General features: G+C 45.3%; 1 protein-coding gene across 2 annotated transcripts in view; it reads left to right on the plus strand.

Annotated features, from left to right (window-relative positions):
• FAAP24 (FA core complex associated protein 24) overlaps nt 1–7,717 on the plus strand; it is a 66,945-nt gene extending 59,228 nt beyond the window's left edge. For both annotated transcript variants that reach the window (XM_063958361.1, XM_063958362.1), the window contains exons 4-5: nt 5,088–5,240; nt 6,699–7,717. In XM_063958361.1, the coding sequence (XP_063814431.1) occupies nt 5,088–5,240; nt 6,699–6,974 (429 nt within the window). In that variant the 3' untranslated portion in view covers nt 6,975–7,717. The remainder of the gene's footprint in view (nt 1–5,087; nt 5,241–6,698) is intronic.
• The last annotated feature ends 17,987 nt before the right edge of the window (nt 7,718–25,704 follow it).

Consider the following 25,704-nt stretch of genomic DNA (forward strand, 5'->3'; position numbering starts at 1 on the left):
CTGTTGGACTCTGATGGAACCACGTCTCGAATTGCAGTTGATCTGCTTGTCGGTAAAGACTTGTCAGTCACTTCACTGGTGGCTTCACAGCCACAATTTGACAAAAGGAGCTCCGTTCACGATTTGGTCTTGGATGATGGTCACCACAGACGCAAGTCTCAGCGGTTGGGGAGTGGTATTCCAAACTCATCACTTTCAAGGGTGCTGGAACAGTCAGGAGTCAAAATTACAAATCAACATTTTGGAGTTGAGGGCAATCCGGTATGCACTCCTTCAGATTCAAACCATGGTACAGGGTCATCCAGTTCGTGTTCAGTCCGACAACACCACGGCAGTGGCTTACATAACCGTCTCCACAAGAAGCTTCCTCACTACGGCTCGCGGACTCAGGATCCTCAAACACTTCTAATCGATGCCCTGACAGCCCCGTGGCAGTTTCAACTGGGATACGTGTTTCCACCAATCCCACTGATTCCACGTCTACTTCAACGCATTCGGCGAGAAGGTCTTGCAATCATTCTGGTGTCTCCAAATTGGCCACGCCGACAGTGGGACACTCTTTTGCGCGGTATGGTCGTCGGGGAACCCTTTCGTCTCCCCCTGCGACCAGATCTTCTTCTTCAAGGACCATGTCGCCTCCCAGATTTAAGTCTGCTGGCTTTGACGGCTTGGTTCTTGAATCGGAGTTTTTAAGAGCAAAAGGATTTTCTCGTTCTGTTGTGCAGACGATGATTCGGGCTAGGAATCCGGTGACTTCTGGAATTTACCATAGGGTATGGCGTATTTACATTGCTTGGTGCGAAAAGCGGGGCTTGACTCCGCATTTGTTTAGATTTCCTCGTCTACTATCTTTCCTTCAGGAAGGTCTCAATAAGGGTCTGAGACTTTCTTCTATAAAGGGTCAGGTTTCGGCCTTGTCGGTTTTCAAAAGAAACTAGCGATTATTCCAGAGGTTCAGACATTCCTTCAGGGAGTACTTCGGATCCAACCACCTTTCATTCCTCCGGTTCCGCCCTGGGATTTAAGCTTAGTCCTTACTGCTCTTCGAAAATCTCAGTTTGAGCCTTTGGAATCTCTAGAACTACGTTATCTAACACTAAAAGTTGTTTTTCTTTTGGCTATTGCCTCAGCTAGACTGGTGTCTGAGTTAGCGGCTCTTTCTTGCAAACCACCCTTGTTAGTCTTCCATTATAACCGGGTGGTTCTGAGGACTAAGCCTTCTTTCCTTCCGAAGGTTGTTTCGGAGTTCCATTTAAATCAGGACATTGTCCTTCCAGCGTTTGCTCCGTCTGCTTCTTCCGGGGAGAACTTCCATTTGGATTTCTTGGATGTTGTCGGCCTTACGCATTTATTGGTCTCGCACGGAATCTTTCCGTCGTACAGATACATTGTTAGTATTATTGATGCTCCCAAACGAGGCTGGCCGGCTTCCAAGAACACCGTGGCCCGTTGGGTAACTTCGTCCATCAGACAGGCGTACATGTCTTCAAATGTTTCAGTCCCTGACTCAATTAGAGCTCATTCGACTAGAGCTATTGGAGCCTCTTGGGCTATTCGCGGTGGTGCATCTATTGAGCAGCTGTGCAGGGCGGCGACCTGGTTGTCAATACTTACTTTCACAAAGTTTTACCGTTTTCATACTTTCGGTTTAGAGACTGCCTCTGTTGGGCGTCATATTTTGCAGACGGCTATGCCGTCTACGTCTCCCTCCTCTCATTAGCTTGCTTTGGGACATGTAACGGCGCAGCGTCCCCCAGATGGATGACAGAGAAATGGGGATTTTTGTTTACTTACCGTAAAAACTCTTTCTCTGAGTCCATCTGGTGGACGCTGCGATCCCTCCCGTAAGTTGTCTGGTTTATTCGGTTATTTTTTCTGGTCTATCTCCTTTGGCTTGGCTAAACGTTAACTGAGTTGCTGGCTAGGCAGGAAGGAGATGGGAGGGGTTAGAGGGGGAAGGAGGCAGTTTGTTTGATAGGTTCTGTGCCAAACTCCACTACCACACATCTCTAACCCACAAGTAACGGCTCAGCGTCCCCCAGATGGACTCGGAGAAAGAGATTTTACGGTAAGTAAACAAAAATCCCCATTTTTTTTCTATTTGTTATTTTCAGACAGTGCTGTTTGGCAACAGCCTGTCTGCTTCATGGGACTTAGGGGGGAGAACGGCCCAACTTACTGGATAGTTAATGGTCTCGTTTCTCTGGTGACAGGGCACTGAGTTCCTGAGGGAGCCATTCGCAAGCCACACCACGGCGCAGTGTACCCTCCCGCAGCACGCCACCCCCCCCTCACAGAGCTAGAAGAGTGGGGAGTGCAGCGCCGGCGTCCCGGTTAGCAGGTCGCCGGAGGGAATGGCGGCACAAGGGTAGGAGCACAGCTCTGTGTACAGGCTGCGCTCCAGGGGGCTCACAGGACATGCGGTGTTATGTGTCACGCTGATGAGGGGCGCGCTGAGCCACCGTTGATAAACACATCATATCAGAGGTTTTAACCCTTTGTAATACAAATTATACCTCAGGCCAGTATAATAAAAGTGCGGGAAGCCGCGCGTCATTATGGTGGCGGGGCTTCACGCTGAGCGGATCCAGCAGCTCACTAGCGCCATTTTCCCTCTGCAGTTGAGACTGACAGGATCTACAGGGAAACGCAGCTCCTCCACGAGGACTCCAAGTCTCCTCAGCGGTACCAAGGGGTCTTAGTGAGGGAGGGGACCAGTGCTGGGATACTAAGCCCTATTAAGGTACTTAGTTCTTGCGACCCAGCTGAGTTTTGCTTATGCTAAAGGGGCGCTGTGTGGCTGGCTCTGACTTCTGTGTCTCCCTGAGGGCTCTGTATATTAAACTGGGTGTGGGTGTCCCTTCACATCCATGTCCAGGGACTGCGTTTCATGCACAGCAGAGTGTCTTTCCTCTCCTGGGGACTCACTACCCTGTACTCAGGATAGGGCTCATTCTCAGGCCAGTGGAGCAGAAACCCTGTGGTTAGCTTCCATTAACTACAAAACTATCTAATAATGAAAAGGAGATACAATTCTTAAGACAGTCTATGGATGACCTGATCAATAGAGATTCCGCTCCCATACCTGTGTCTCAAACCCCCGCCATTTGCCCACAAAAGTGTTCTCTGGTCCAGCTCATGCAGGATGACACTGATGACAATACATCAGATCCAGAAGAGGGTGAGGTGGATGTGAGCAGGGGGGGGGGATGCTGTCTTAACAAAAGGGCATACAGGCCCTGATAGAGGCTATCAGAAATGTCCTGTAGATTCCTGACAAGACGGCAGAGGTGGAGGAGGAATCCTTTTTTAATGTAAAAAAGAAATCCTTGGCTACTTTTCCTGCATCAAAGGAATTGAATGCCCTGTTTGAAGAAACTTGGGCTAACCCTGACAAAAAATTTCAGATCCCTAAAAGATTGATTACATCCTTTCCTTTTACCCTGGAAGATGGAATGAAATGGGAAAACCTGCCGATTGTCGATGCATCGGTATCTAGATTGTCACGTAAGATTGTCTTACCTGTGCCGGCATCCTTAAAGGACACAACTAACCGCAAAATTGAGAACACTCTCAAATTGCTATACATGTCGGCGGGGGTGGCCCAGAGGCCCACTATTGCTTGCGCATGGATAACTAGAGCCATCGCAAAATGGTCAGGTAGCCTAATTGACAATTTGGATCCCTTTCCCGGGGGGAGATTGTTTTACTCCTGCAGCATATCCAAGATTCTGCTAATTTTATGGTGGAGGCCTTAAAGGAAATTGGTTTGCTCAGTGCACGCACTTCCATGGCAGTGTCAGCATGCAGGGGATTGTGGCTACGCCAGTGAACTGCGGATGCGGACTCCAGGAAAGGAGTGGAAAATCTACCTTTCACAGGGGAGGTCCTGTTTGGGGATGAACTCGATAAGTTGATAGCCAAGGCTACGGTGGGTAAGTCTACATACCTTCCTTCCGCAGCACCCCCAGCTAGGAAAACCTACTCTGCTACAACTCTGCAGTCCTTTCGGACAGCAAACTTCAAAGGCAAATCCAAAGGTTCTTCTACAGCCTGGAAAGGTACTAGAGGTAAACCCAGAAAACCAGCAGCTGCAGGTTCTCAGGAACAGATCTCCGGGTCTGCTTCCTCAAAGCCTTCAGCATGACGGTGGTCCGCACTGTCTGGAAGACAGACAGGTGGGAGCTCGATTTCGTTATTTCAGTCACGTTTGGACAACATCTTGCCAGGATCCCTGGGTCACAGACCTTATCACCCAGGGATACAGACTGGAGTTTCAGGAACTCCCACCTCACAGATTCTTCAAATCAGGCTTACCAGCTTCTCCGGATTGGCCAAGAAGGGCCTGGTACGCGGATCTACTGGAGATGCTCCTAGAGGACCCGTGGCCTCTACCTCTTCGAGAGGATCTTCTACAACAGGGGCCGTTTGTCTATCAAGACTTACCACAGCTATGTTTGGCGACATGGAAGTTGAGCGTCACATTTTACCTCAGAAAGGCATTCCGGACAAGGTTAACCCTGATCCAAGCCAGGAAAGGGGTAACGTCTAAACATTTCCATCGTATTTGGAAAAAATATGTTTCGTGGTGTGAACACAGGAAATTTCCTGCAGTGGAATTTCAGCTGGGACGTTTTCTCCTTTTTCTACAGTCAGGTGTGGATGTGGGCCTACGTTTGGGCTTCTTGAAGGTCCAGATTTCGGCCTTATACATTTTCTTCCAGAAACAATTAGCTTCCCTCCCTGAGGTTCAGACGTTCTTGAAGGGTGCAAATCCACTGTCGCTTCATCATATCCCATTGTTATCCTGTGGATACTGTGGACTTAGGAGAAATACCGTTATCAACGGTAAGTTCTTACTATAACGTATATTTCTGTGCACCATCATTTCATTCAAACCAAGCATTGGGAAGCAATGCTTTTCTGTGTTTGGGTTCATGCTACCTTTTTTTTCCTTTGTTTTGAACTATTACTCCTTGTTGTTTTTGTACCCAGGTAATTACCGCACTAACTATCCTTTCCGTAATTTCATTCACATCCACCCGGTCTATTTTGTCCATGGTAACATGCTTCTGTTTTTTGTAAAGGCTAGCAACTTGAAAGGCCTGGTTATAGCAGAGAGGACCCGGCTGAGTGATCAGTACTTTGCCCCGGTACAGAATTTTATCGTCCTAGAACTTGGCATGGTGTTACTCCCGGTCACCAATCAGAGTGAGGCAGCCCAACTTATTGTTCATTTAGTAAGTAAATAATGTAAATCAGCTTAAAATAATATACTATTTATGATAATTAAAGCAGAATTGGGACATAGATTGGGTTTATAAACTTAAAAGTTTCCATTGTGACAGTGTGTCCTTGGTACCAGCGACACTCTATGCAAATTAGAGGGAGGAGTTACAGAAGGAGATCTGTTACTCCGATATGAAAAATGGCTCCTGCCCTCTTCAGAAGTTCTTGCTTTTAAATCACTTCGCCACTTTTTGCTTTGTCATATTTTCTTTTTGCTTTTATAGTGTGACACATGGTATTACAGATAGAGGTGTCTTACGTACCCCATAGAAAAAGCGTTGGGAGGGGTGGGGGGGGGGGGGGGGGGGGCGTGCGTGCGTGCGTGCGTGCATGCATGCGGTCTTACTTTGGATTGTAAATTGAAGAGAAGCCCTTGCAATTTTTTTATGCCCTTAATTCAGTTGATTTAACCACTTGACTTACAAATTATTTTCCAGAAAACCGCTCAGAAAGTGTCAGGTTTTTTTTAATGAGTGAATTAGGTGTAGAACAATGTATTTAAATTTTTCCAAAATGATTTTAGTTTTCAAAAAAATTTTTAAAAATATTTGTAAAAAAAAATAACTTTTTTTAATCATAATATCGGTCAGCACCATCGAAACATCAAGAACATTGCAACCATCGCAACTTTAATTTAAACAGCGGGGACAGTCGCCAGGTACAAATGAGGGGCTTCATTTACACTTCTCCAGTGGCAGCTATTGTCTGCAGACGCTGGGTGGGGGAGGTCCTGCCATGCTGACCGATCAGCACTGATTGGCAGCATGGCAAACACCACGGGAGGGTGCAGGGAGGCAGAGGGACCTTCCGGACCCTCTGACAGCAGCAGTGGAGGGAAGTTTCTCTTCCCTGCCGCTGCTAACACTCTCTATCTGACTGGTCGCATCCTGAGCGACCAGGACAGATAAAGCACTTGCAGGTGTGGTCACATCTCATGCGGCCATGCCAGGCAAGTGGTTAATTCTTTCAAAATATTGTATTCAGTAAAGTTTACTGTATCCTGTAAAGTTTACACTTTTGGGATACAGTCAACTCTCAGGATACAGTAAACTTTAGATGAACGCATTGTAGAACACACAATATTATATATATTTTTGCTCGATTTGGAGCAACCCAGTTGACTGGTTATGTTTCAACTTTTTACTGAGATAAATGGTGGGGGTGGGCAGGGGGGGTATTTCCTAAAGTACAAGCTCCAGCGTAGAAAGGAATGCAGCCGTAGATAATGGCCTTGAGCGTGGGGCTCATCCTGAGGATATTCATCCCATAGAAAAGGAGAACACAATCCAATGAAAACAAATGTGCGTTGTGTAAAACACTAACTAGCAGGAGAGTGCAGATAAGTGGTTGTCGTTGAATAGCAAATGTTTAATAGTTCCTCTAATGCAGAACCTGACTTCCCCCTCCAGGTGCAGGAGCGAAGTCGGGAAGGGGGCAGTAACCCTTTCCTTGCCAAGAAGCACGGCCATCTCTCTGATGCCAGCGTTCTCCAGAGCGTCCAGACCATCCCAGGCGTGGGGAGGGTGAAGGCTCAGCAACTCCTGCAGCGCTTCCCTAGCATCCAGCAGCTCTCAGATGCCTCCCTCAGAGAACTGGAAGCCGTAGTGGGACGAGGAATTGCCAGCAACATCCATTCCTTCTTTACACAGACGTCGGGTCACAGCAGTGACTCTCACCCTCTATGACCCCATTATCTGCATTAAGGATGTAGGCTGTCATGGCCACTTCCAGCTTTATAGGGGCTGTGATATGTTGTTTACCTACCAGCCCGACACACCATATCTTCAAAAGGGCAGAGAGTGCTCTGGATTTTCTTTCAGTCAGAGAGATGTTTTAATAAATGGAATCCACTATTCTGCACTAATAAGTCATCACTGAGCTACAGTAACGGATACTAATCTTCCCCCAGTGCTGTCTGACCTGATGCCTCTGTAATGCAGACCTGACTAATACTGCCAGTGATGTGACCTGGAATACGGGGCGGAGTCTGTGCACAGAGGGCTATATCTCCAAATGATCTGTCACTGCGAGGTGCACACAGTATAATAACTGGGGGAAACGTTCCCGATGCTTTTTAGTTATTCGAGATATGTAGGGAAATAGGGGAGGGGGATATGTTCTGCACCAGCTACTAATTCTAAATAATTGCTATTTGAAGAAAAAAGAGAGAGAACCCCGATAAATGTCCGTCAGTTTGATTAGGTACTAATTACTGGACGTTCCGGGGGGCTACCAGAGACAAGTTGAGTTATACAAAGAAGAAAAAAAAGGAGGAAAGAATGTCTCTTTGCTGGCGCACAGATGAAAATTAAAAATTAACTTTAAATAGATTCGTTAAAATTGTCTAACCACGAAATAAAGAAAGTGCAATAAACTTGTGTGATATAATTATCATATATGGTGAATGAAAATAAATTATTAAAATCAAGGTTCGCTACCTGTGTCGTGTCTTTATTGATCCAAATTTAATGTATCCTAAGCAGGCTGTACTGTATATCACACTGTACACATATCTGTGTATTCATATATATACACAGGCTTAATAATCTAGGGATAACATATCCCATCACCTAGTCACGCTCAATAGCTCACACATATTGTTAATTAAGCATATCCCTATAGTATATCCTCTGGGGTACATAATTTAATTTCTCCTACACTACTTCATGGCAGCCCTTACTCTTGGGGATTGTATCCCATTCCTAACTTTAGACAGGGAATTTTTTACTCACTTAGGGACCACCCACTTTGGGTTGTCAAAGTCAGAAAAATATCTCTATGCACACTGCCATATTTGCACCTCATTCAGGTCCGTGTTGCGCATGCGTACGCTCTCCCGTACGTGCGCATACTCACAGTCGCGGGCACCCGCAGGCGCATGGTATGCGTATTTACGGTAGAGTTTATGCGATCGTAGCGTGCGACTCAATCATTACATATTTTCACTAATAATGTATTTTGTAGATCATGGTCCCTTTGATAGATTCTGAAAGTTTGGTTAATATAGAATGTTCATGAACAGAGAAATCCCTCTTTGTTTGATATGAAGGGTCAGATAGGAGTAATACAGTGGTGTTTAGTATCCATCGGAAGAATATTTAATTAGAAATATTCCGGTGTTGGTTTGAAGCAGATCAATCGCTCGTGCGAATAGTTATGGACATAAGAAGTTTATGAACATTTACTTTATTTGCACTTTATTACCCATGCGGCGGGAAACCCAGTTTCCCTCCCACCTGAGCAGTTGGAAATAGTCACAGCCCACCTGTATGAATCAACCTATGACCTTTTGTTATAATGCGAAGCCGAATTCCTGTGTCCAATGGACAATGAGATTGTAGGGACCATTGAATTGTATTGTGTGTGGGGCATAAATAGGCAAGCCGACCATATCCAACTTCACTCTCTTCAACGGTTCTCATTGCTGATAATCGGGAGCTGGATATCGAGGCGCATGCGATCGTTTCCCTTTGTGCGTAAGTTTTCTCCGTAATCATATTGTCTTACTGTGAGCCATCTCTCTCTCTCCCTCCTCTATCTCTCTAATATTTTCCCTTTATTGTATTGTATTGTATTTCCTGTGTAGTTATCTGGTTAGTTGGTTTATGTTATATTGTAGTGTATCATTTGTACTGTGATTCCTTTTGCAAGTATAATAGTTATAATACATATAATAGGTTTTGGACCCTAAGCCCAGGTATATGTGTATTCTTTATAGGGTTAAGTATTCTCTGAGCGTCGGTGACGCACTAGCAGCTTTGTAGTTAATCAGGTTACACCAGGTTGCACTTACACTCTGTCTCTACACTAAGGTATACTGTGTTTCTCATTGTTAAAGGTATAGATATAAAGGTTTTAACGTTGTAAGCGTCTGCACCGCTGGTGATCTCCTCGTGGTCCCGAGCGTACGCTACGCTATAGCGAATCATTACGTTAGTCGGCAGCCAATAGCGTGCCTGCCTGTGATCACTGGGCTGTAAGCGAACGTGACGCTTGAGCGTCTCGACTACGGTTGAGCGATCGCTACACAACTTGCGTACCCTTACGGTATTTCTTACGTAGATAGCGTACAGTGTTCTTAGACCTCTTAAAGTGTTTTATATACGATAAATATTTAGCTTTATCAATTGGCGGCTCGCCCGTCCTTCACATATCTGCACTAGGTAGATCAGCAGACATTATCCCTCAGCAAAGGGCGGGAGGTTGTATCCCTCGTAGTGCTGACAGGATAAGCGTCTGCTTCGCTTAGGTAAAGAGTGCTGAAGGAATCCGGGAACCGGAGGTAAGAACAAAACGCTAGTGTCTTTTAAAACTGTTTATTTTTCTGTCTTGCGTACACACGCACGCACACATATATATCTGCATTTCTTTTTCATTTTCGTATATCACTCTCCTGTCTGCCAGTTTTATAGTTGATAGAAGTGCTAAAAGAGATTTGCCGTTATTTCATAGTTTAAGAGTAAAGGTAATATAGTTAAAAGATAGACAAACACACAGTTTTGCCTGGGAGATAAGGCGAAGTCAGTGTGTTGTGTGGTAGATGATCAAGGATCATCTACATTGATAAAAGTATAAATTGTGTTACGGTGGATCTTTGCTTTGCGTATACGTGTCTCTAACAAAGACTTGCGTACGCAATCCAAAGGCCGACGCACGCAGCGTATATTACGCAACGGAGCGTCCGGTTACGCCCACGTAGCTCAAGTCACGATAAGTTGATAAATAACGCAAAGCGATAAATAACGCGAGGCGAGAAATAACGCAAGTCTATTTTTGGGTGTCCGAAATTTAATTAACAGATCCTGCTCCTAATTGGTAACACACCTGATCTAAAGAAAAATTTCTGCGCAGAAATAGAAATAGAAACAAAAGTGTACATGTGATGAGTGAGTGTTTTTACAATTTTTAAAGGTTGAACCACAAGAAAAGTCGAGTACTCGTGAGGTACATGCGTGTAAGTGACGTGCACGGTGGCTAGGGAGGCATCCCTGGTTAAATATATACAATTTTGAGCATTAGAGTATAGCAGACCAGGAGGTCATACTGTAACAAGACCAGGAGGTCGTACTGTAACAAGACCAGGAGGTCATAACAGACCAGGAGGTCCAGGTACAGCCGACAAGGAAGTCCGCTATACAGTTCACAGGCACAACACCGAAAAGGGTTGGTGCAACACCCATATAGGCCATATAAGCTCTGGCTGAAGGAATTCGCAGTCGTAAGTTTCGATTCCATTGGTCTTTCCGTACATAAGCTTAGTTGTTTGTGTACTGAACGACTGGACCGCACGTAAGTGTGTGCAGTAGTTAGTAATCTGACCTAATACCATTAGAGTAAAGGGGTCACAAACGCTATTTGTACACTCTAACGTGATTTGTGTAATTTTTTTTATTTTAAGGGAAGTTTGCTGCTCACTCAGGAACTATCCAGCAACCAATAGTTACTGGAAAGAGTAAGTGTTCTTCGGATAACCCTCGCAGGTTCCAGTAAATAGAGGTTCAGGTCGCAGGGGCCCTAGGTCGAGTACGCCAGCACCATATCGGTGTGATCAGGTCGTATTGGTCGGCGTGGGCGAGTGAGTGGGGTACTCGGTAAACCGCCACCGTCAGCCTATTGTGGACATTTGGTTTTGCGTAAGGGTTGGCTAAATAAAGCAACACTTTCGAACTATGGGGGCCACTTGTTCAGGTAGGGGGCGATCAACCTCGGTTCGGGTTGATTCAGTGGTCCGACCAATTGGGTCGGCCAGGTATATAATGTGTGAGAAATACGGAAGTCACACAGAAACTTTATGTGATGAATGGGAGAGAATGACTGTACATGACGGGGAGAAATTCCCAAGAGTAGGGAGCTTCAGCTCAGAAGTGTTACAAAATTTAAGGAGGAGGATATGTCTCATAAAATCAACAAAGAGACGAATCCAGCATTATGATTATTTACAGTTGTGGCAACAGGAAGGTGAGATACAGAGAGGTTTGGCTCAGGCGGCGGGATCTGGCTCTAACAGAAAACTGATTGCCACGGCTCCACCGCCACCATATATATCAGGAGAGAAGTTGATTGCGGAGAAAGACGCACTAAGGTGTAACACAAAATCACTTAGTAACTGTGTAAATGTTAATGATAATGTTAACCCATTAACCCATGCAAGTATTAACCCGTGCAAGTTGTACCCTGTTTTGAACTTTCCTCAGGAGTGTGATCAAGAGGACGAATCGGCAACGATTTCAGCACTCTCTCTAGCAGCCACCATAGCAGAGACCACAGTAGGCACAGCTCCACCCACGAGATTAGTAAAGGCCCCTAGCGGAGGGATAGGTGAGGTCGTATCAACTGGTAAGTACATTGGACCCCTTTCTAGTCCGGTATGGATCGGTGTTCGGTTTGTTCTTTTGCCAAGAACGTGGATTTACCTCTGGACGTGGATGTACCTCTGGACGCTGGAAGGTGAGTATAATTTTTTCACAGGTACCCTCGGATCGTCGGCGACCGTGGCAGTCGGCGTGTCAACATAGGTAAGTATGTGTGTGTCGGCAGTATGTAATAAAGTTGTACAAGTCACGGTGTCTGTGTCCTGTTTTTATTTGGGTATTTTTTTCCCAGTAGTACTACAGGTACCAGCGGGCCCGTTTTTCTCCCGCATGCTGGTACTTGTGGTTCTCCAAGTACCAGCTTGCGGGGGAGGCTTGCTGGGACTTGTAGTACTATTGGAAAAAACAATATCTTTTTATTATCACAAAGGCTATCAGCCCCCCCATCCGCAGCCCATTGGATGGGGGGGGACAGCCTCGGGCTTCACCCCTGGCCCTTGGGTGGCTGGGGGGGGGGGACCCCTTGATTGAAGGGGTCCCCACTCCCCCAGGGTACCCCGGCCAGGGGTGACTAGTTGGATATTTGATGCCACGGCCGCAGGGCACGGCATAAAAGTGACCCCCGGCTGTGGCATTATCTGTCCAGCTAGTGGAGCCCGATGCTGGTGTTAAAAATACGGGGGACCCCTACTCTTTTTGTCCCCCGTATTTTTGGCACCAGCACCAGGCGCAGAGCCCGGTGCTGGTTTTAAAAATACGGGGGATCCCCTGTCAATTTTTTCCCCGCATTTTTAGAACCAGGACCAGCTCAATGAGCCCGAGGCTGGTTATGCTTTGGAGGGGGGACCCCACGCCATTTTTTTTTATGATTTTACCCTTCCAGCATAAAAAAAAAAAAAAAAAAAAAAAAAAATTTTAAAAAATATATAAATAATATTTGTGCCTCCCAGAATAAAAAAAAAAGTACCTAATCCCTTCTAATATAAATAGATCTGCTATTCCCAAAAAAAAAAACACCAAAAAAAACATGTTTAAAATTTTTTTATTTGTTTTCACCCTCCAAAGTGTGGCGGATTGAAAATGACGAATTTGCTGTCTAAAAGCACTGCTGTCGAATTTCAAAACTTGAATTGAATATGCTTTGGTCGAATTGCAGCACTTGTATCATTGCAGAAAAGTCGAATTTGCAAAAATTCGAATTTCAAAAAGTCGAATTTTGAAAGTCCGTTTTTTGGTCGGAAAGCACTGGATTGCATAGGGGAATTTTTTTTTGGGTCGAAAATGACCCGAAATTCGACAATTTCGGGAATTCGACCACAATTGCATATACCCCATAGTGTCTGAATTTCCTGACCCTAGAAAAGACTTAGTTGCCAGTCAAAAATACATCAGAGACTTAGGTAACACTGCAGAGCCCAACAATAAAGACTGGCAGATATTGCTGAGAGCATGTTTACCCTCAAATGTCGACGCAACTCAATTTTTAGCTGATTGCGGACTAGATCATGATGTACCTCTTACAGATGTGTACAACCAAGATAATGTGAAAAGAATAAACTTGCAGTTAAAAGAGTATTTCCCAGCAGTAGCTAAATGGAATAAGATATTCTCCATTAAACAGAAGGAGTCAGAGACAGCTGCAGAGTATTTTCACAGAGCATTATTAGAAATGGCAAAATACACAGGCATAGAGGACATTAAAACAGACACAAACCATCGGGAAGTAGCAGTATCGGTACTGATGGATGGTTTAAAAGAGTCATTGAAGACTAGGGTACAGACCACACAACCATGTTGGCGAGGTCTGTCTGTGGCTACTTTGAGAGAGGCTGCTATTGATCACGATAGAAACATCTCCAGACACAGGGAACAACAAGGTGATAAATTAATGTCAGTAAGTATACAGGCTCTGACCACAAGGCAGCCTTTGTTTGTATCACCAAATCCTGTGGGTAAGTCAAGTATGGTTACTTGTTATTCTTGTCACAAACAGGGACACATGGCACGAGATTGTAGAGTAAAGAATCCACGAAACTCATACCAACCCCCTAGACAACGACACGACACACGACATTGGGATCGGGGTCCACAGAAACGGAGTTATGAGCCACATACAGGGGAAACAAAAAGATATCCCCCGAACAGAGACTGGCATGCCTCTGGTAGTTCCCAACTATCTCCCTCACAAGTAGTTGCTGCCAGCGGGATTCAGGAAGGTCACCATACCCAATAGGGGTGTGGCCATACCTGTAATCTGCAGCCAGTAAAATTAATTGCCAACCTTGGAAGTGAACCCGAGATCGCAATTAATGTAGCTGGTAAAACTTTAAACTTTCTTGTAGACACAGGGGCGGCCAAGTCAGTGATAAATTCGACAGTGGGCATGAGAACCACTGGTAGGACAATTCCAGCCATGGGAGTAACAGGAGTAGTCCAGCACTACCCTGTTAGCAAACCAGCCGAGATTACAATAGGGCCTTTGCATACCAAGCATTCCTTTTTGCTGGCTGCATCGGCACCAACCAATCTCCTGGGAAGAGACTTACTGTGTAAAATGGGGTGCGTCATTTATTGTACTCCTGAAGGTGTATTCTTGGACATACCTGAGAAACACGCTCAGGAAGTGCGAGACATGTTAGACTCCCCATCAAAATTAATGTCACATACCATTATGACAAATAGGAATCCATCCCAAATAGAAGAGATGACATCTCAGATACCAGAGTCACTTTGGACAAAAGACGGACAAGACACTGGATTAATGGCAAACGTAGCTCCAGTAGTTGTACAAGTAAAAGATGGTAGGATAGCTCCAAAAATCCCACAGTACCCTCTGAAGCCAGAGGTGGAGTTAGGAGTTTACCCAGTAATAGAGCGCTTGCTGCAACAGGGCATTCTGGTAAGAACGTCCAGCACTGCCAATAGTCCCATCTTCCCTGTTAAAAAGAGTGGGGGGAGGGGTTACAGACTAGTGCAGGATCTAAGGGGGATTAACAAAATAGTTGAGAGTCAGTTCCCCGTAGTGCCAAATCCAGCTGTCATCCTAATGCAAATCCCTCCCACTGCCAAATTTTTCACTGTTATTGACCTCTGCTCCGCTTTCTTTTCGGTACCTCTGCACCCTGACAGCCAATATTTGTTTGCATTTACATACAGAGGAGTCCAATACACGTGGACTCGATTACCCCAAGGTTTCATAGATAGTCCAAGTATATTTTCTCAGGCTTTGCATGATTGTTTACAGTCTTTCCAACCAGACAGTGGATCAGTATTGATACAGTATGTGGACGATTTACTACTGTGTTCAGATTCACTGCAAGCATCTCTGAAGGATACGAAACAGCTCCTGTTTCATCTTTCAGACACCGGACACAAGGTGTCCAAAGACAAGTTACAATTATGCCAAACTAAGGTAAAATATTTGGGACACTGTCTAACACAAGGACTGAGACACCTGACCGCTGATAGAATCCAAGCAATTAGAGACATGACTCTGCCACAAACCCAGCAACAGATCAGAACGTTTTTAGGAATGTGTGGGTATTGCCGTAACTGGATCCCAGGGTTTTCCATCCTAGCGTTACCTTTGCAGGAAATGGTCTCCTCAAACAAACCTGATAGGATTTCGCATACAGACGAGTCCGAAACAGCATTTGAGAGACTCAAACAGTGCCTAACGCAGGCACCAGCACTAGGTATGCCAGACTATGGGAAACCCTTTGAACTATACGGAACAGAAAGTGCTGGTTGCGCGGCAGGTGTACTAACCCAAAAACACGGTGATGCCAGTAGGCCAGTTGCATACTACAGCGCTCAGCTAGACACGGTAGCGCGATCCCTCCCCACATGCTTGCGAAGCGTTGCTGCGATAGCATTGCTAGTGACAAAAAGCGAAGATGTTGTGCTAGGCCACAACCTCACAATCCATACGCCACATGCAGTATCAGCCTTATTGAATTCTGCCCAAACCAGACACGTCTCATCAGCGAGGTTTACAAGATGGGAATTGGCACTAATGGCCCCCGTAAACATCACCATAAGGAGATGCAGTGCATTAAATCCTGCAACGTATCTACCAGGTGTGCCTGGTCAGGCACAAAGGGTGGAAGGTGAGAGTGATGGGGAAGGAGGATTTAATATAAAGGAAGATACACATGATTGTATGGAATATTTGACCCAAAATTTTACCGCAAGGCCTGACATCAGTGACAACCCACTGGAAGATGCAGAACTCACGTTCTACACGGACGGTAGTTGTCATAGACAGTCAGACTCGGGAGACTTGTGTACTGGATACGCAGTCGTAGATGACCAAGACACCATAGAAGCGGAACCGCTAGGCCCACCTCACTCAGCCCAGGTTGCTGAACTGGTCGCCCTAACCAGAGCATGTGAATTGGCTAAGGGTAAGTCAGCCAATATCTACACCGACTCTAGATACGCATTCGGGGTAGTCCATGATTTCGGAGCCCTATGGCGTCTCAGAAATTTCATGACGGCCGCTGGTACACCGGTAGCGCATGCAGCTCACATAAAAAGGCTTCTAACAGCGATACAGGAACCCGACAGAGTGGCTGTTATCAAATGTAAAGCACACACATATAGCCAAGACCCGGTATCACTTGGTAACAGCCGAGCAGACGAAGCTGCTAAGTTAGCAGCTGCTACCCCCATACAGACAGACACCACACAATTGATGGTATTTAATACCATTAACACACAGAAGTTGTGTGAAATGCAAAATTTGTGTTCCACACAGGAAAAGGCAGTCTGGAAGGCAAAGGGATATGGCCAGGAGTCCTCAGGACTCTGGACGGATGGACATGGTAAACCAGTGGCCCCCAGAGCATATCTTCCATGTCTGGCTGAAGCAGCTCACGGGCTGACTCATCTAGGCAAGGAAGGGATGTGCAAATTGGTGAGAGCATATTGGTGCGCCCCAGGATTCTCCTCTCATGCGAGTAAAAGAGTAATGTCATGCCTTACCTGTTTGAGAAAGAATATTGGAAAGGCAATACCTACAGAACCATCCCATATCCCACCTGCCGACGGCCCTTTCCAGGTAATACAAATTGACTTTATACAATTACCCCCTTGTCGGAATTTGAAATATGTACTTGTCTGTATAGATGTTTTCTCAAATTGGGTCGAAGCATTTCCTGCGGCTACAAATACCGCTATGTTTACTGCTAAGAAAATTGTGCAGGAATTTGTATGTAGATATGGTATCCCTAGAATAATCGAAAGTGATAGGGGTACCCATTTTACAGGTGATGTCTTTCAAGGAATGTGTAAGTTGATGGGAATTGATAGCAAGCTGCACACTCCGTACCGTCCACAGGCGAGTGCGAAGGTCGAAAGAGTGAACAGCACTATTAAAAATAAATTGAGTAAAGTGATGGCAGAGACAGGATTGACATGGCCAGAAGCTTTACCCATTGTATTGTACAGTATCAGAACCACTCCCAGGTCCCCTCTTAATCTGTCTCCCTTTGAAATCTTGTTTGGTCGACAACCGCATGCCATGATTAACCCTCAGGATGATTTGAAATGTAACAATGAAGTAACTGTAAAGTACTTGATTAACATGAGTAAACAGTTAAGGAATCAAAATGATAATCTGAAGTTGGTGATTCCTGATCTACCTGATAGTAATTGTCATGACATTGAACCTGGGGATTATGTAATGATACGGAATTTTCTACGCTCAGGTTGCCTTATTGACAGATGGGAAGGACCATACCAGGTCTTATTGACTAGCACTACAGCATTGAAGGTTGCTGAGAGAGAGACTTGGGTTCATTCATCCCACTGCAAGAAGGTTGCTGATCCAGAGAAGTCCCGTGATAAGGAACAGACGGTAGAGGTTGTATCACTGGAGTGTCTGTTCCAGGAGGACTGAGGCGGCACCTGAGCCTTGAAGACCGAGAGCTGTTGTCGACTCCCCACTCCCTTTTATTATTTTCCTCCACTTCCCATCCCCTCTCCCTCAAATTTCTTTTTCCTCCTTCTCATTCTTCTCCGTTTCCTCCTATAAGATGGACTTGCCCCAAGAGACTGTGATCCGGATTTTCCTGTTGACCATGATGTTGACCAGAGCAGTCTGTTCCGGCGAGAGTACCATGGAGGTCGATAGAGGTTCTGGAATGGGTTCTGATGATAAAGATGGAGGCGTAGTTTTCCAAGATCAACCTAACCAACAAGCAAAGGCGAGTATCAGAAAACGATCCGATAGCATTGACCATAGAAGAAATTGTGACGGATTGTTAGCTGAAGAAAACTGTATCTGTAGGCTCTGTAACAATGTCATTGAAGATGGGTGCATTAAGAAATGCCAATCCAGTTTTAATATCCATATGGACCGGCATCCATTGAGTGACTATCACTCCTTAGTGGGTAGTGTGTTGAACAAAACAGATTGTTGGGTATGCTCTCAAGTACCTCAAGGTCATAGCAAATCAGGGCTAGTGCCATTTCCTTTAACGATAGAGGAGGTACTTGAGTTAAATGGTGGGAGACCGGTGGACAGGAGGTTTAATATCTCCAGCCCTCCTAGTTTGAAGCTCCACCAATACCATGTGGATAGGTCCCTATTATGTTTCAACATCTCCAATCCCAGAAAGCCGGGAAATTGGGAAGTGTCATGGAGTAACCACACCATGACCTTTTCGCATAGAGCAGATAGAATGCCCACAGATACAGAGCTTGTACGCCACATAGCCAGTAGAGGAAAATCTTTCCGGTATAGGTACACCTTAGGAAATAGGATTACGAGAGTTGGAGAAGTATCACCAGGATACTGTGCACATATCGTACAACCTGATACGTGTATTAAGCAGATGGAAGAATTAGGGTTAGGAGATTTCACCTGGAAGGTGTGTAATATGGTTATGTCCTTCTCCGTCCCATATGTTCTCCCCGATGATGCATATTTCATATGCGGGAGAAAGGCGTACAAGTGGCTTGCCCCAAACTCTGAAGGATTGTGTTATATTGGAAAAGTATTGCCTGAAGTAATGACTGTAACACATGACAAAATGAAAGACATACATCGTGGTGCCCAAGCTCCTTATACTCACACCCACTACGAGCACGTTGTTAAAAGGCACCTGATAGAGAAGACAGAGCATCCGGCCTCTGATCTGATAAGTGAATCCACCGGGATTCAATTCTTAATCGCGTTAGATTTCACCCGCACCGCTAGAGGAGTGCTAAATTATAAATACATATCGGCGCTCGCAAATTTGTTAGATAATATCACTGAAATGTATGATGACACGTTTAGATATACTGGAAGGGAACTTCAAGCTTATAAAACAGAACTGGTGCAGCATAGAATGGTTCTCAATTACCTCACAGCAGTGACAGGCGGATATTGTGTTACATTGGCAACACAGTACGGCGTGAAGTGTTGCACGTATATTACGAATAGCACCAAGGATCCGGTCGAGGTCATAGACCAAAAGATGGACGATATTCTCCAATTGAAGTGGGAATTTCGCCGAAGACACAATCTCACTCTTGCTGCTGTAGGTAATGAGCTGACTGGTTGGGTGTCATGGTTGAACCCGCGAAATTGGTTCTCCGGTTTGGGAGACTGGGCTCAAGGAGTCATAATGGATGTTGGGAAGTTTCTCCTATGTATCTTAGGTGTTGTCATATCGATTGGATTGATATTTAGATGCGGTCAGGCTTTAATGAAGTGCAAACATCGTACAAGGGTAATGAGTTTGAGGAGTGAGGAAACTGTAATTAACCTGGATTTGATTTATGACCCAATGATAGAAATAATGATGTAATGAAAATGCGATTTCTCCGGTCCGTTTCTTTCACCTGTTTTTCTGGTTTTTCTCCAAGATAAAAAGACCCACTTGGACGAGGAAGTTGACGAGACGCTATACAGACAACGGATAGACCAAAGAAGAAGTTTTGACCACTTGAGATATGGACATTTGATGAACTTTGCCATGGATCCCCAGTTTCCCTAGAATTCTTAAACTTACGCTAGCCCAACATTTTTTGTAAATCTAATGGCATTGACAAAGCTTTTTGCTCACACCTAATGGGCAACACAGCGCAAAGAAGACGACTTTCAACTGATACCGAACAAAACTTCAACCGACAGATGTACATTAACCTGACATAGAATACCACCGCATTTACCGTAATTATGTCTTTTCTTCATTTCTACAACCCTCAGGTAATGACACACATAGTATAGGGAATACAGGCACAGATATCAGCAATCACATATTCCCCCATTCATGTATCATCAACTAAAATGTGCTCCCCATTTTGTTCAAAATCCGAAAAGAGCTCGGTAAAGTTTGACAGCCCATCCACAGACCCGTACCACGGGATAAGAAGGAATTCAAATGTATACTTCGCAATACCTCGAAGCTTGATTTACAACACGTACGGCACGATGATACATGACCCCCCCCAAACCTGGACTCATACACACATGCTTCTGCTATCTCACTAGGTCATACCCTCTTCCCACCTACTCCTCTCTCCTCCCTTACCCAACCATGGAAATGAATTAACCCCTGACATATATTTTTCTCCTTTTGAAATGTTTTAGAAGGTGGCAGTTATTATTGACTGCCAAAGGGTGGACTGTCAAAGTCAGAAAAATATCTCTATGCACACTGCCATATTTGCACCTCATTCAGGTCCGTGTTGCGCATGCGTACGCTCTCCCGTACGTGCGCATACTCACAGTCGCGGGCACCCGCAGGCGCATGGTATGCGTATTTACGGTAGAGTTTAGGCGATCGTAGCGTGCGACTCAATCATTACATATTTTCACTAATAATGTATTTTGTAGATCATGGTCCCTTTGATAGATTCTGAAAGTTTGGTTAATATAGAATGTTCATGAACAGAGAAATCCCTCTTTGTTTGATACGAAGGGTCAGACAGGAGTAATACAGTGGTGTTTAGTATCCATCGGAAGAATATTTAATTAGAAATATTCCGGTGTTGGTTTGAAGCAGATCAATCGCTCGTGCGAATAGTTATGGACATAAGAAGTTTATGAACATTTACTTTATTTGCACTTTATTACCCATGCGGCGGGAAACCCAGTTTCCCTCCCACCTGAGCAGTTGGAAATAGTCACAGCCCACCTGTATGAATCAACCTATGACCTTTTGTTATAATGCGAAGCCGAATTCCTGTGTCCAATGGACAATGAGATTGTAGGGACCATTGAATTGTATTGTGTGTGGGGCATAAATAGGCAAGCCGACCATATCCAACTTCACTCTCTTCAACGGTTCTCATTGCTGATAATCGGGAGCTGGATATCGAGGCGCATGCGATCGTTTCCCTTTGTGCGTAAGTTTTCTCCGTAATCATATTGTCTTACTGTGAGCCATCTCTCTCTCTCCCTCCTCTATCTCTCTAATATTTTCCCTTTATTGTATTGTATTGTATTGTATTTCCTGTGTAGTTATCTGGTTAGTTGGTTTATGTTATATTGTAGTGTATCATTTGTACTGTGATTCCTTTTGCAAGTATAATAGTTATAATACATATAATAGGTTTTGGACCCTAAGCCCAGGTATATGTGTATTCTTTATAGGGTTAAGTATTCTCTGAGCGTCGGTGACGCACTAGCAGCTTTGTAGTTAATCAGGTTACACCAGGTTGCACTTACACGCTGTCTCTACACTAAGGTATACTGTGTTTCTCATTGTTAAAGGTATAGATATAAAGGTTTTAACGTTGTAAGCGTCTGCACCGCTGGTGATCTCCTCGTGGTCCCGAGCGTACGCTACGCTATAGCGAATCATTACGTTAGTCGGCAGCCAATAGCGTGCCTGCCTGTGATCACTGGGCCGTAAGCGAACGTGACGCTTGAGCGTCTCGACTACGGTTGAGCGATCGCTACACAACTTGCGTACCCTTACGGTATTTCTTACGTAGATAGCGTACAGTGTTCTTAGACCTCTTAAAGTGTTTTATATACGATAAATATTTAGCTTTATCAGGGTATATAGCCCTGCTCCTCCCCTTCCTCCACTAGTCTTTTTCCTGTCTCCTAGCTTGACAGGGTAATGGTTTTTGCTACAGGATTTACCTCTATTTCCCAGTAATACGCCTCATTGCAGCCGTACTGGAAGAGGGTGGCTCCCTGGGGAATGCTGTGTGTGCTTGGGGCAGTCACGTAAGTCCCCGCTGTCAGCTAAAGGTGTCCGCCCGCTCTGTAATGCTGCTGGTCCCTCTCCCGACCGAACCGCTGCCTAGAGCCGTCTCCCCGGGTGCAGGTTTCCTCCGCTCGCCGCAGCGCCCCATGTCTCCGGCGGACCCGGAAGTAGCGGTGGCCGGAAGGGCAGCGCAGTGAAGGGGATGTACGGCTGGCGGACGGAAGCACTGTAAGGAGAGGCAGCGTGCGGCGGCTGGCGGGCGGAAGTGCTGGAGCGGCCGTCCTGGTTAGGCTGTGGGACGGTCTGCTCAGCGCCTCTGTCTCTATGGTTTTGTTTTAAAATAAATGGCGCTGCACACCAGGAGTGATGAGAAACTCCTATGAGCTGGGCAGGATATATGTGCTTACCAGCAGGATGGAAAGAGAGCCTTCCCCCCAAAAGCCTGTCAGTGTCCAAAAGAGGTAAGTCCTCATAGAGGGCATGTTTTTCTAGATTTTCAGTTTTGTTTTCTATGTTTTACATTTTTTATCTGGAAAGCTTGGTTAGTGTAGGTTTTTTCAATAGTATTTTTTGGTGTGATTTTGTAGTGTGTCTCCGCCTAAGAAGAGACTGTGTAAAAATAGGCAGTGTGTAGCCTGTGATAAAAAATTTTCCTCTACTGAGAAGGTGAAGTTCTGTGAGGACTGTACACAGAGTGATATTCAGCAGGCTAATCAATCCAGACAGATACAGGTGTTAAAGAACTGGATGAAGAGATCCTTTGTTACTAAGGAACAGCTCGCTGATTTGCATGGAAATAAAAGATCTAGATCCCTGGCTAGTATTGATTCTCAGGATGAATCAGCCTCTGGTGATTGCAATTATGTTGATTATCAGGCTTCTAGTACGGAGTCAGAGGAGAAAGAGGAGGATAGAAAATTTAACTTGGAACTTGTGGGCAGTCTCTTAAGGAATATATTTAAGACCATGAATTATAAGCAGGCGGATAAAGGTGATGATGATGAGGATGTTCTGTTTGGGGACAAATCCAGAAAGAACAGGTGTTTTCCGGTTCACAAAGCATTGAAGGAGGTAGTGTCTAAAGAGTGGCAAAACATTGATAAGAGACTTGGCAATATTAAACGAGTTGATCGTATGTTCCCGATAGAGGATGAGCAATTTGTGGGCTGGTGTGCAGTGCCTAAAGTCGATGCGGCAGTGGCAGAAATGGTGTCCAAAACTACTATTCTGTTAGAGGACAGGGCAGTCCTGAAGGATGACATGGATAAGCGTATGGAGAGTGTAATAAAGAAATTACACATGTCCTCAGTGGGGTCTTTAAAGTCTGGTGTGGCTGTTGCGTCTGTTTCCAGAGCATTGAGAGTTTGGGGATCAGTGTTGTCCACAGATGTGGGGGAAAAGATCTCAAGACAATATTTGCAAAGAAGTCTAGGTTTCATGCTTAAAGGCATAGAGTATTTGTGCGAAGCCTCTTTGGATATGCTGGATTTTACAGCAAAGTCCATGGCGGCAGGTGTATTGGCCAGAAAGGCCCTGTGGCTTCGGTCGTGGTCAGCAGGTATGCATTCCAAAAACCGACTGGTGCCCTTACCGTACGAGGGTTCTCTATTATTTGGCAATAAACTAGAGGCCATTATACAAAAGATGTAAGGAGGTAAATCAGCGAGGTTACCTCAAGACAGAAGAAATAGATTTCCATTTCCTTCCTCCAGACAGCAGTTAAGAAGGCAAGAAGTTATAGGCCAGGACGACCTTATACGGGAAGATATTCTTCGGGGATGAATAGGCAGCCCTTTTGTCGGGCTTACAGGAAAGGTGGACGAAGACAATGACTATTGCAGGGTCCCAGTATCCTTTCCAGTAGGAGCCAGACTCCAGAAGTTTGTCAGTCAGTGGCAGAGTTCAATTCGGGATACGTGGGTACTGGACGTGATATCTCGGGGATACCGGATAGGGTTCTCCGAGGTCCCAAGAAAGGACAAATTCGTAATCTCGGAAAGACCAACTGTGAGTCTGGAATTAAGAGCCCCGGAGGACAGTTTAAAAAAACTAATCAGGGCAAAAGTAGTAGAGACTGTCCCGCCTTCAGAAAGAAAGAGCGGGTTCTATTCCAGAATATTCCTGATAAAAAAGGCGTCTGGAGACTTCAGGACTATACTAGATCGCAGACAATTTAACAAACATTTTCAGTTTACGTGCCTCCCTTGCGGTCTGAAGACATATCCAGGGATATTTACCAAGGTCCTGTCGACACTGGTGACCGTGATAAGAGGATGAGGAATAGCGATCTGGTCATATCTGGACGACCTACTAGTATGTGGAGAGTCAGTTCGGAAGGTAAAGGAAGCATTGGAGGTGACGCTGCAGATCCTACAAGAGCATGGCTGGTTAATAAACTGGGGGGGGGGAAAAAGCCAGCTAGAACCAAGGCAAAAGATCCAGTTTCTCGGAGTACAGGTGGATACTATCAGTTATACGATAGGTATTTCGGAAGAAAGGTGCTCAAAAATTCAGGATCTGGCTTCTCTGCTAAAAGAGTGCAACAGCGTGACACTGCGCCAGGGGATGCGTCTTTTGGGGATGATGGCCTCCACCATAGACGTGGTCCCTTGGGCGAGATGGCGAATGAGGGATCTTCAGCTAGATATCCTAAGCTACTGTGGGAGACGTTATTCCCTGAATTATCGCATAAAGTTATGTCAAAAAGCAAGGCGCTCCCTAGACTGGTGGATGGAGACTGAACTGGTCGACAGAAAGACTGCTTTGTCAGATCGTCACTATCTTATTCTAATGACAGATGCAAGTGCAGTCGGATGGGGGGCACACCTGTTGCAGCAGAACTGCCAAGGCAGGTGGAACTGGGAAGAAGAAAGACCGTCTTCAAACCACAGAGAAATGAGAGCCGTGTGGAAAGCGATGAAGTATTTCCAGGAGCAATTTCAGGGGAGACATCTCAGGATATTTTCAGACAATGTAGCAGTGGTAGCCTATCTCAATCGGCAAGGTATTAATGGAAGAGGTGTCAAACATACTACGTTGGGCAGAGGGTCATTTCGAGTCCCTGTCAGCGCTACATGTTCCAGGAGTAAACAATTCTGTGGCGGATTTCCTCAGCAGACAAGAGGTGCTACCAGGACAATGGGAATTGAACGACAGTGTTCAGGCAGATTGTACAGAAATTCGGCCAGCCTCAGGTAGATCTAATGGCCACGCACATCAATGTGAAAGTTCCTCTGTTCTTCTCCCGATATCGTCTCCCAGGATCAGGCGGAGTGGATGTCTTTTCTCTCCCGTGGAGATTAAAGCTTGCATATGTTTCCCTCCGTTTCCAATGATCGCACAAATTCTAAGAAAGATCAGGGAAGAAAGGGCGCAGATCATAATGGTTCTCCCATATTGGCCGAAGAGAGTGTGGTTTCCCTCAGTACTGAGGATGGCAGTAGGAGAACCTTGGACGTTGCCGCTAGTAACGGATCTGTTACGTCAGGGTCCATTGCTGCACCCAAAAGCTACAGCAACTTCATTTGACGGCATGGAAATTGGATGGCAATTATTGAAAAACAAAGGTTTATCTGAACAAGTCGTGAGTTTGCTGATTCAGTCGAGAAAAAAAGTATCCTCTAAGGTCTATTATAGAGTCTGGAAGACTTTCATTTCTTGGTCCGGCTCAAGATTTAGCCCGCAGAAGGCAGGGACGTCTCAGGTCTTACAATTCTTGTTTGATGGCTTTGAAAAGGGGCTGGCAGTGTCCACTATCAAGGTCCAGATAGCAGCTCTGAGTGTCCTGTTGGAGCGAAGATTGTCCGACGAGGGCCTAGTGAAGAAGTTCTGTCAGGCAATTAAAAGGATAAGATCTCTGATTAGGTCGGTTCTCGCTCCATGTGATTTAAATTTAGTTTTGAATTCATTAATGTTGTCCCCGTTTGAACCGTTACAGGACGTCTCAATGA

This window comes from Pseudophryne corroboree, chromosome 3, assembly GCF_028390025.1.
Source record: "Pseudophryne corroboree isolate aPseCor3 chromosome 3, aPseCor3.hap2, whole genome shotgun sequence".
NCBI lineage: Eukaryota > Metazoa > Chordata > Amphibia > Anura > Myobatrachidae > Pseudophryne > Pseudophryne corroboree.